Here is a 12,363-nt window from a genome sequence, read left to right as displayed (position 1 = left end):
TTAATGTAATATAGAATGAAAAACAAATATTATTATTAATTTCCTAAAATAATTTTTGACAATGTGAAATTACAATGTAATTAAATTAAAATTTACATTTCATTTAAATTTAAATTTAAATTTTTTGTCTGACCAAAATTGGTTCATACTTCTAAAACTAAAATTTTAAACAATTTCTGTCTGACCATGGCTAGTCCTTACTACTAACACCAAAAAGTTTAAGAATTTATTGACTTTTACTGCTGAATCGACTTGATACGATAAATTTTTCTAATTTTGTCTGACTATAACTAGTTTTTACTACTCATGTTGAAAATAAAATGATTTTTTAACATTTTCGTCTGACTTAAATTACTTTTTACTACTGATTCTAAATGTATCAGATGTACATTATTTTATTAGAAAATTATTCTTACTATAAACGACACTCACTACTAATTTTTATAAATATAAAACAATTTCGTTTTTTACTTATGTCTGACTAAAACTGCTTCCTACTACTAATGACAAAAAATAAAAAAAATTTCATTTCGTTTTGAACAAATATTTTGACTACTAATTCAAATTTAAAAATATATATTGTGCATTGTCTGACTATTACTGACTTTTACTACTGAATCGAAAAATATTACAATGAATATTACTTTAAACGACTTTCACTAAGTTTTTATTAATACAAAAAATGTCGTTTGACTAAAACTAGTTCCTACTATTAATGACAAAAATGCTAAAAAATTTCACTTCGTGTAGAACAATAAATATTTTGACTACTAATTCAAAATTAAAAAAGATATATATTAGGTCTCGTCTGACTACCACTGATTTTTACTACTGAATTAAAAAAATCGTAGGTTTCATACAATTATAAATTTATATATTTTTGTCTGACTTAAACTACTTTTTACTACTTATACCGAAAGTACAAAATTGTTATGTCACAAACTAAAGATTTTTGTTTCATAACTAAAAGTATAATTTTTTTTCAAGTCAAGGAAAATAAGCTTCAATTTCACTTAAATTAATTTTCACTTCCCTTTTCTATTTTAATTTTCACTTTTGATTGTTAATTTTCTTTCCACTATTACGTGCCCTTTAAAAAATTTCCACTTTAACTTTAAATTAATTTTCATTCTCCTTTCTAAGTGCAAAGAAAAGTGAAAATTAATGAAAGTGAAAATGAAAAGAGAAGTGAAGATTATAAAATTCTCACTTTCCTCTCTACTTTGAAAGGTAAGTAAAAATTTACTTAATGAAAAAAAAATCAAAAAACTTTAATTAATTTTCACTTTTATTTCCTCTTTGAAAGAGAGGGGGAAATAAATTAAAGTGAAAGTGGAAAGGGAAATTTTTAAAGTGGAAGTGAAAAAATACTCGAAAATTAATTAAAGTAAAGTCAAAAGCGAAAAGGGAAAATAAAAATTATTAAAAGTGCAAATTAATTAAAATGAAAGTGGAAATGGAAATCGAAAAGGAAGAGAAGAGAAATAACATAATCGACCCTTTGGACTACTATTCTCCTTTCATATTTACGATTTCCTCTCTTAAAACAACAATTCCATTTCCTTTATTTCCTCCATCAGTTTATTAATATTCTATAATTTTTCTTTAATTTCTTTTATTTTTAAAACAAAAAATAAGAAGACAGATTTCAAGCCAAGTAACAAGTTGAACTCTACTGCCGCACATTTTAATCCCATCTTATTAATTTTTTGTTTGTATAATTTAATTTAATTTCTTAAGAAAGATAATTTTTAATTCATTCTTATCGTGACTTTTTTTCATCTCTCTCTTTCTCTATCAAATACGTATTATAAAAGTAATTCCTTTTTTTCTCTTCTCGTTTCAAAAGCGCAAAATATTTGAAATGGCAACTTGGAAAAATATTAAAATAAAAATGAGAGCTTAACTGAACGAAATGTACTTTAATCGTTTTCCAATTTTTTCCCCGAAGCCTTTACCTCTCTCGGTGAAAGTTGGATTATCGCTGAAATAGCAAAACCTGCAGTGTAGAGGCCTTTTCATGCAGTACCGAATTTTGCCAGTCTAGCGGCAGTAACTTTAGCTTATTTTGCTACTTCAACGGTCTCTCCCCCCCCCTCTCTCTCTCTCTCTCTCTCTCTCTCTCTCTCTCTCTCTTACTCTATTTTTCTCATTCTCCGTTTTTCTCTTACTCTCTATTACTCTTTCGTTCCGTTTTAATAAAAAGCACATCGTCAGTAGTGTCGAAAAATTGAATTCGATCGCGTTTCTTTTTTGACCCCCTCGAACACGACATATTAGGCTATACGCTCTCCTCTTTCTCTCATTTTCTCTTTTTCTCCTTTTTAGTCCTTCATGTTAAAAACTTTGAAGCGAAGAATTTCATTTTAAGTCTCGAGGAGAGGAGCAAAAAGAAAAAAATATGTATAACGTGAGAATGATTTTTAACAACACGAAAGTCTCTGGCAATAAAGTTCAACAAGCTTTTCGGCTAAGTGTTACTTGGGTTGAAGAAAATGTCACTTTGGTCTCTCTCATCTTACCCAAAAATGTGTCGTAGCGTGTATATGCGCGCATGTGACAAAGCTTTATGTGTTGTGACTGTCTTTGTGATGGCCTTTCGTGTTATGTGTTTTCCTTTAGCCGTGACTTACAAGCGAATAGCGCCACGACAGAGGATCATGCACGATGCTCTTAAAACAACAGATCTAAACAAATCCAGGCCCAATGTTTCTCGTAAGCGTAAAAAACCCGGTTCAGGTATGTTCATTTTTATCATAAAAAAAAAATTTATTTTCTACTCTCTAATTTTTTAACATTTTATATTAAGCACATTGCATGAATGCTCGTATTTATAAAATATAGTCGAATTTATTTTTCATTGTTATTATGATGAATTTTTTTTTTTTTTTGCATACTTTCTAAATGTTCATTATTATCTCATAATTATTTCGATACAAATTATATTTATAATAACTAGTAAATTATAATGAGACAAACGAAGTAGATTATAATTTATAGTAGATATATTATAATGTAATGAAATATTTATTATAAAATATTTTATTTATATAAATTATATTATATATTATATTATAATAATATAATATTTATATAATAATACATTACTCCCAAATAAGGGTAATTGGGGCAATATTATGTGATATTATAATTATTAATTGATTACTATTAATATTATTTTTATTATTATTTACTTTAATTATACATTGTTCGTGCTCCTTTTGGCTATGAACGAGCTTCCGGCATTATCTTTTTAATATTATTGATTATAAATTTATAATTCTAATTCTATTTATTAATTATAATAAAATAGAATATAATACTATAATTTTTCATAGTATAAAATTACTAATTGTAATTATGTGGGTGATTCTTCTGAAAGTGACATTTTTCATATTTTGATTAACTTTACAACAATTAACTCAATAATAATTATGGACAATTTTCATAGTAAAAATCAGGAGAAGCGAAAATAGAAGAAAATTTAAGATTTTGTTACATTATATATTAAAATAAAGAATATTCTAAATATACATTTTTTTAGAAATAAATATTCAAAAATTTTAATTCAAAACCTACTGAAATTCAATTATTTAAATATAAATTGAAATTGCAACTCTTCCAACATTCCATAATTAAACTTATAATTAAACTTTAGTTCTATTCGAAAATTTAACTACAACACTTGAAAAATTTAATTATTTATATATATACTTCAAAAATTCAATTATTCTTAAAAATTGAATATTCACAACAACCAAAATTCAAAAATTAAAATTTAAGAACTGCAAAATTTAATTATTTATAAAAATTGCAGTTATAATAATTGTAAAATTCAATTGTTCTTGAAAATTGAATATTAAAAACACACAGAATTCAAAAATTAAAATTTTTAAACTTTCGAATTTAGTTATTTATAAAAATTGCAATTGTAATACTTCCAAAATTAAATTATTCTTAAAAATTGAATCTTCACAACAACCAAAATTAAAAAATTTAAATTTAAGAACTGCAAAATTCAATTATTTATAAAAACTGCAGTTGTAATAATTGCAAAAATGCAATTATTTTTGAGAATTGAATATTAATAACAAAAAAACTTCAATAATTAAAATTTTCAAACTTCAAAATTCAGTTATTTATAAAAATTGGAATTTTCTTCCAAAATTCAATTATTCTTAAAAACTGAATATTCAAAACAACCAACATTCAAAAATTAAAACTTAAGAACTGCAAAATTCAATTATTTATAAAAATTGCAGTTGTAAGAATTGCAAAATTCAATTATTCTTGAAAATTGAATATTGAAAACAAACAAAATTCAAAAATTAAAATTGCAAAACGGCTAAATTCAGTTATTTATAAAAATTGCAGTTGTAACACTTTAAAAATTCAATTATTCTTAAAAATAGAATATTCAAAACAACTAAATTTCAATTACCTTTAAAAATTAAATTTGCAAAACTGCAAAATTCAATTGTTCTTAAAAATTGAATATTCAAAACAACAAAAATTCAAAAATTAAAATTTCAAAACTGCATAATTTAGTTATTTATGAAATTGCAATTGTAATACTTTAGAAATTCAATTGTTTTTAAAAACTGAATATTTAAGGCAACCAAAAAAGCTTTAAAAATTAAAGCTAAAAAAATGCTAAATTCTATTATTTATAAAAATTGCAGTTGTAACACTTGCAAAATTCAATTATTCATTAAAATTGAATATTCTAAACAACTAAAATTAAATTATTTTTAAAAATTAAAGTTGCAAAACTGCAAAATTCAATGATTCATTACAATTGAATTTACAACCTTATGATAAAAGTGAACTTCAAAATCGACAAATTATCAAAAAAAGAGTTAATATTTTTTAAAAATGCGTTAGAATATTTTATTGAAACAAAAATAATAAATTTCAAATTTATTTTGTTGGAAATGTAAACTTTAATGATAGAACTTCTTATTGATAAAAAAATTGTAATGTCTATTAAAATGCAACGTTTAATTGGTGTAAGTGTTGAGAATTAAATTCTTAATCCTATCACCAAAACGAATTTAAAATTTAATTTCTTTTTTTTCACCTCTGAAATACAAAATTATGACATTCAATTAACTTTTGTTTACTCATTACTTTTGTTTATACTCATATTGTTTTGACAAAAATTAACCCAATAACCAAAATAATTTTCAAAAGCAAAAACAGTATAATTTCAAATGTATAAATAAATTGAAGTAAATAAATAAGTAGAAAAATGAAAATACAAAATTAGCACCTTAAGAATAATCATCCACATATTATTCAATTTATTTCTTTTTTTTTGAAAAGTTTATGTTCATTAATATTCTAAATAAAAAATATTTACAAACATTAAAAATATTAAAATATACTGTTTGATTGGAAATTAAGTTTCATGAATGTTTACAAAACAATATTTCAAAAATATTTGACACTAATTGAGAAATTTCATAAAGAAGAAAAATAAAATAATCTCTTTTTATTCCAATGCGTGATGATAGTAAATTAACAAATATCGAAATATACATTTTTATTTTTCATATTTTCGATATAATTAAAATATTCATTAAAAAATAGAATCTGTAATGAATCAATTTTCAACTTAATTGCTTTTAAGTGATGACGAGCTCGTTTCCATTTCCAGTTGTGCAAAAGAGGTTAATTAGAATGCTAATTCGTATTGACACTTTCCGGGTGTAATCAATGACAGTAAATTATTCGTTATCCATAATATATTCAGTCACTAGTTCACATTCAGGATATTTACATCATTCAAAACTCGAAATGTTTCCATTTCACATATATATATATATATTTCTTTAATTAAATATTCTTTAAACCAAAATATTTCCCAAAAAAAAATTCATATGCACCTATTTTATTTACTTGATTTTAAAAATATTTTTTAAATGTTTAAATTATTATTAAGATAAACAAAAGACAAAAGAATAGTTAGTAATTTTGTTAAAAGATTAAAATTAATAATAAAACACAAGAAAAGAAAGAGGGGGGAATATACTATAAGAAAGCAAATAGTAATATAAGATTTTAAATAAATAAATTGATAAATAATTTGATTTATTTTGTTTTCTTAATAATATTTCAGATCCGAATCAAACGACAAATAGCAATCACATGGGTAGCCTGTCAGAAGGAATGACCGATCCCGATACGAAAACATTTTACGAAAACTTACCATTTCATGGGATACAGACTCCGCCCAATAAGGTGAGTGATAAAGGGAGAAAATTATTTTTCATAACGTTTCTTGTTGAGTTCAGTTTTTGCATGTTTTTCAGTATTAGTTGGCAAGAGATTTTTTTTTACAATAAGCAAAAAGTGCGAAGCGTGTTTATTATTGTTAGTCGTAATCGAGATTGAAAGAAAAATTCATTTAAAATATATAAGATGAACAAATAATATGTAATCATATAATAATAATAATCCATGCCAAGGGCATTAAATGCGACTGGTTTAAATTCTTTGGTGGTAAAATTCGATTATGTCGGTATTATGAAAGGCGATGAAATAACAATCTAGTTTAATTAACTCATAATCGTAAAGCTAAACTGTTCAAACAGAGTTGTTCGGTTCCTTTTATGTTCAGTGTATTTTAAACCTTTTTTTCTTTATCTAAAGTTTAACTAATTTTCTAAAAAGAGAAAATTTGTTTTTTTAACATACAGTATTCTACAATTTAGCTAATTTACTATAACAATTTGCTAAATTTTTATCGATTTCAAAACAATAGTAAAAGTATGGTTCTAGATCGGAAAAAATTATTCACAATTTTTTGTTAGACGGAAATCAGTAGTATAAATCACTTTTGATCAGACGATTTCTTTAGGTCCCGTATTTTTTCACATGTTTTCAGTAACAATAGTACTGTTTTCAGTAAAATTTAGTTGCAGTAGTAAAAAATGATTATAATTTGTCCTAAACATTTATATTAGTAGAGAACCTTAGTTCTGGTCAGCCTAAACGTTCAAAATTATTTTTGGATCAATTGTTTCAAACTCCGGCTTCTTAGATTTTATCCGTAAAGTCCTTAAATTGATTAAAAAAGGACAAAAAAATTCGTCAATTGTACGATATAATTTGGAGAATTTCAGAGAAGTTACAAATAATTGCAAAATTCAATTATTTTCAAAAGTAATAATATTCTTCGCAGAAATTCAATTATGTTAAAAAAAATTTTTTAAATTCTCTTCAAAATTTCAATTATCTTTATAAAAAATAATAAAATTCTTCTCCGAAATTCAATTATTTCGAAAAATTTTAATAAAATTCTTGGCAAAATTACAATTATTTTCAAAAAATTTCCTCAATTCAATCATTTTTAATATACCTATTATTTTAATAAAATTTTCCAAAAAATTCAATTATTTATAAAAATTTTAATAAAATTCTACCCCAACATTTAATTATTTTCATAGAATAATAAAAATTTTGCAAAAATTAAATTATTTGCAAATTTTTTATGAATTTCTTCGCAATATAATTCAATTATTTTTCTAAATAATAAAATTCTTACAAGGATTCAATTATTTTTTTAAATAATAAAATTCTCTTTAGAAATTTAATTATTTTCAAAAATATTAAAACTCATCGCAGAATTTCAATTATTTTTAATAAACTTTTAATCGAATTCCTCGATATATGTAATTATTATTAAAAATTTCAATAAAAATCATCAAACGAATTCAATTGTTTAAAAATTTGTTGATAAAATTCTTTATCAGAATTTGAATTTTAAGAAACATTTAAATATTCAATAAATTATTTATTCATGTATTTAAATAATTAAATTCTACTACAATTTTCTATTAAAAATTGATTTAAAAATGAATTTCAGTGAAAATTTTAGATAATAATTAAATATTAAAAGCATTATAGCGTGAATTTTTAGAAACTATTTAATTTTGAAATTCATTTTTTTGAAAAAGTGTAATTGAATTTTCTTGTATATTATTTGACGGTTTTATTTTCTAATATATATTTAATTGAAGAATTTACGAATAATTGAAATTTGTAAAATTGAATATTGTAAATAAATTGATTTTGAAAATTGTCGAAGTATTTATTCGAAAATTAATTGATTGAAAGAAAAATTTTAGTGAAAAATTCTTAAAAATAATAATTGAATTGAAATGATGAAAATAATTTTGAAGAAGTACAATATTCTTATAATATAAAATAATGATTTTATCAATTTGCCATTTTTAATTATTATAAAAAATGAAGAAATCGATCATATCGATCAATCGATCGATATCTACATGTTTTATAGTTATGAAAAAAATTTAATTTATACTTTTAAGTAAAATTTTATTCAGACAAAACATTTAATGGGTAAAAATCTAATAACCAAAAAAACATAAAAAAAACGAAATTACTATTGTAGAAAAGAATTTCGTTTCTTTTTATTGTAACTTTTTTTTGGTACATTTTTAACTTTTGAGATGAAAAGGAAATAAAAAATATGTTTTTCTCTGATTTTTATCAAACTGTAACAGGAATGACAACATTTTTCTAAACGCACAGAATATTGGATAACCTTTTATCTGAAAGTAAAGCCATTCGGTCAGTCTGATAAGAGAGTACCGAAAAGAAATAGCATTGTGAGAGAGAAGCACTAAGTGAGAAACCGATACTCCATTCCTATTGTCTAAAGGAAAACTAAAGAGAGATCTTGAGAAATCCTTTAAGTCAAGGCGAAAAAGTCATCTAGAAAATTCCATTAAATATTATTTCACCGTAGATTAAGAAACTCGTTTATCGACTTCTTTTTCATTCTTTTAAAAAATAATTTTTCTAATTAGAGCGGAAGGACTTAATTAACCGTATTAATTATTTTTTGGTTCTTTTATGTATATACATATATATATACTAATAGAATAATAAATTACTGTCCATTTAGAAAATCGGAAATTTCATTCATATTCAACAATGATAAATATTGAAATAACTTAAAAATACAAATAATCTAGAAATATTAGATAAATATAAAGAATTGTACATAAAATATATAAATATGAAAAATGGAAAGGAAAATTCAAAATTTAAAGAAAAAATATATTTAAAAATTATACAGAGTAGATAATAAATAATGGATGTAAATATAAAAAATAGATGTTTCATTAAATATTAAAAATCGAAACTCTTTCGATCACTTTTCATGAATGTCAAAATAATTTCATCCTGATGTCTTTACTAATATATATATGTGTATAAGAATCAATCATTACGGATGTTGTGATTAATCATAATATTCGATGACTTGAAATTGACAGTTGTGATTGATAGTAATGTATGATTAAATATTTCTCTCGAATTTTAACAGAAAACGATAATGAACTTTATATTTAATATATTGGAAGAAACAAACGAAAATACACTGAGAAAACGATTTATTTGATTCAAACAAATTTTGTTTAAATCAAACTTAAAATATTTTTGCTATACAGTCAAACAAATTTAAGTTTAATTTAAACATATTTTTTGGTTCATGTATAGAAATAATATATTTGATTTAAACATAATTCATGGTTGAATTTAAATGATTTATAATCAATTTTTAAATTTAAATCAAGCATAAAATTTTTAAACATATTTTTTGTTTAAACCAAGACAAAAAATATGTTTGAATTAAACATTACTATTCAAAAAAATATTATTTTTTAATCAAAGCAAAAAAAATATTTTTTATATATTGGAATGAAGCTTACAAACTAATTTCAATTAAACAAAATCACTTAAAAATATTTTTTTACTTGAATCGAATATAATATTTTCTCAGTGTATTATCAAACTTGTAAAATATGCAAATCTTTCATTTTTAATGTCACACAATTTTCTTACGACAAATTATACATAAATAAATAGTAGTGAGTTTGGGGAAAAAGGAAATATCATTACTATTCAATGACAGACAATTCCATTTTTCTCAAAGTTCACATTATACTTTTTATCTTACAGCAAAAATATAGTTATTGAATTGTTAATTTTCATAGACGATATTCTATAGATATATGTTAATAATTATAATAATTCTGTTCTCGAATTATTATTCAATAATAATTTCGATTCAAAGACATTGTAATTCGATAATGATTTTGATTCGAAGAAATTGTAATTCAATAATACTTTCGATTCAAAGAAATTGTAATAAAATATTAATAATTTTGATTCTAAGAAATTGTAATTCAATATAATAATTTCGAATCAAAGAAATTGTAATTAACTTTTATTAGATAAAAAGAATTTTGATAAAATAAAAATTGCAGTCTATTCATGTGAATTTTGCAGTGTTGTTCGAGTCTTATATGGCTTTTTTTTAGTGAAAGATGAAACGATTTTTTTAGGATGATCAGCAATTATATTTATCAGTTTTTAAATAAATATTTCCACTGCAAATCGTGAAGTGTATATGCGTACTATATAAACAAAGATAAGTAACTCCTCTCTTAAAAGGGTCTAACTCATTTGGCGAACCGTGATAAATGACTCGGTAATATTTGAAATCTCACGAACTCTCAGACATCCTTGAAGCCGGGAGTAAAGTCACCGTGAAATAATCGCATTATGAGAGTGGAGTGGTGAAAATAGTATACGGTAGCAGAGGAGAGAAAGAGAGAGAGAGAGAGAGAGAGAGAGAGAGAGAGAGAGGAGCAAGAGATGCTTGCAATTCTAAAGTGGTATATATGGAGAAATGAGAAGAGGGGCCAAGGGTATTGCAAAGGTAAAGGGGTACATGACTCTCATTCTCTCTCTCTCTCTCTCCATCATTCTCTCTTTCACTCTTCTTCCTCGTCTCTCTCACTTTCTCTTTCGTTCTCTTTCTCTCTAGCTATATTTTTCTCTCTCAGTCTCTCTTTCTCTTATAAGAGAAGGAGAGAGAGAGACTGAGAGAAAAATATAACAAGAGAGAGCGAGAGAGTAAGAGAGAAAAGTAAGCGATAGAGAGAGGAAAAGAGAGAGAGAGAGAGAGGCTGCAGAATTGAAGAGGGTTGCATTAACGTCTGCCCAAGTTGGGTGACCCTTTGCTTCATTCACTTTCCACCGCCCACTTGATTCGATTGCCAGAAACAGGAACCCTTAACCTATTCAACTAGGCCACGCTCGGCTGAAAATGAAACTTGTTAAGTACATAAATGTAACGCATGTATGTACCTTTCGAAAATTTTCATCAATTATAGTTTGTTGTTCTTCTTCGTTAGACCTCTTATTGAAGGATCCTAATTGACTACTCATCTTAATTACTTGAATTCAGACGAATTTTTCAAGTTTCTTTCTTGAAAAGTCTCTCTACTATTATTTTTAAAAGGGAAAAAAATATATCTACCTATCTGGAAAACCTATCTGTACCTGTCTGGAAAAAAATTTAAATCCTCTGTCTGACTATATTAGTATATTTTTACTACTGAATCCAATATTGCGCATTGTGTCTGACTATAGGACGACCTATTCTACTGACTCAGCTGAAAAAGTTCTATATAGAATTTCACTGGAATAATTCTATATAAATTCTGGTGAATATTCTAAACAATATCACTAGAATAATTCTATAGAATTTCTACATGAATTCTACTAAATTTTAGTAATTTTTAATTAGAAAGAATTGAAATAATATAAACAACAACAATAACAACAACAACAACTTTGTATTATTGTGTAATTAAATTTTACATTTGATTTATAGGACAAATTTTAGGCAAAAGTTGTTTATATCATTTAAATAAATATAATTAATTTTAGAGGTGTGCAAAAAGCTCGAAACCCGAAGCTCGAGCGGGTATTTTCGAGCTTTTCATTTTTCGAGTCGAGCCGAGCCGAGCCTATTCAGTTCGAGCTCGAGCCGAGCTCGGGCCGAGCCGAGCTTTATAAAAAGCTCGAATAATTTCGGGTACTCGAATTTTTCGGGTACCCGAAACTTTCGGGTACTCGAAATTTTCGAGTACTCGATTTGATTCGAGCCCTTGAGAAAATCCAAAATTTTCTACATTAATTTTTAATTAAATTTTTTTTTTTTCAAAAAAAAAATTTTTTTAATTTAAAAGCTCGAATTAAATTGAGTACTCGAAAATTTCGGTTACCCGAATTCATTCGAGCACCCGAAATATTCGAGTACTCGAGTGAATTCGGGTACCCGAATGTTTCGGGTACTCGAAAATTTCGGGTACCCGATACATCGAGCCCGGCTCGGGCTCGGCTCGGCTCGACTCGAAAAAATTGCGGCCCGGCTCGGCTCGGCTTTTCGAGCTTTTTGCACACCTCTAATTAATTTAAATTAGTAACAGTGTTCGAACCAGTGAAAGTATTTAAATATACGGAGTTTGCGGACCAAAA

The 12,363-nt window shown here is 24.8% G+C and overlaps 1 protein-coding gene across 9 annotated transcripts in view; it reads left to right on the top strand.

The window, feature by feature from the left end:
• LOC122512886 (hemicentin-1) overlaps positions 1-12,363 on the top strand; it is a 349,783-nt gene that overhangs the window by 306,644 nt on the left and 30,776 nt on the right. For 7 of the 9 annotated variants that reach the window (XM_043629017.1, XM_043629010.1, XM_043629016.1 and 4 more), the window contains 2 exons: positions 2,623-2,739; positions 6,122-6,243. In XM_043629017.1, the coding sequence (XP_043484952.1) occupies positions 2,623-2,739; positions 6,122-6,243 (239 nt within the window). The remainder of the gene's footprint in view (positions 1-2,622; positions 2,740-6,121; positions 6,244-12,363) is intronic. The other 2 variants (XM_043629012.1, XM_043629011.1) reach the window with 1 other exon arrangement.

Source organism: Leptopilina heterotoma, unplaced genomic scaffold (genome assembly GCF_015476425.1).
Source record: "Leptopilina heterotoma isolate Lh14 unplaced genomic scaffold, ASM1547642v1 Lhet_13, whole genome shotgun sequence".
Taxonomy (NCBI): Eukaryota; Metazoa; Arthropoda; class Insecta; order Hymenoptera; family Figitidae; genus Leptopilina; species Leptopilina heterotoma.
Note: the sequence above shows the minus strand (reverse complement) of the source record. Positions and strands in the feature narration are given on the sequence as shown.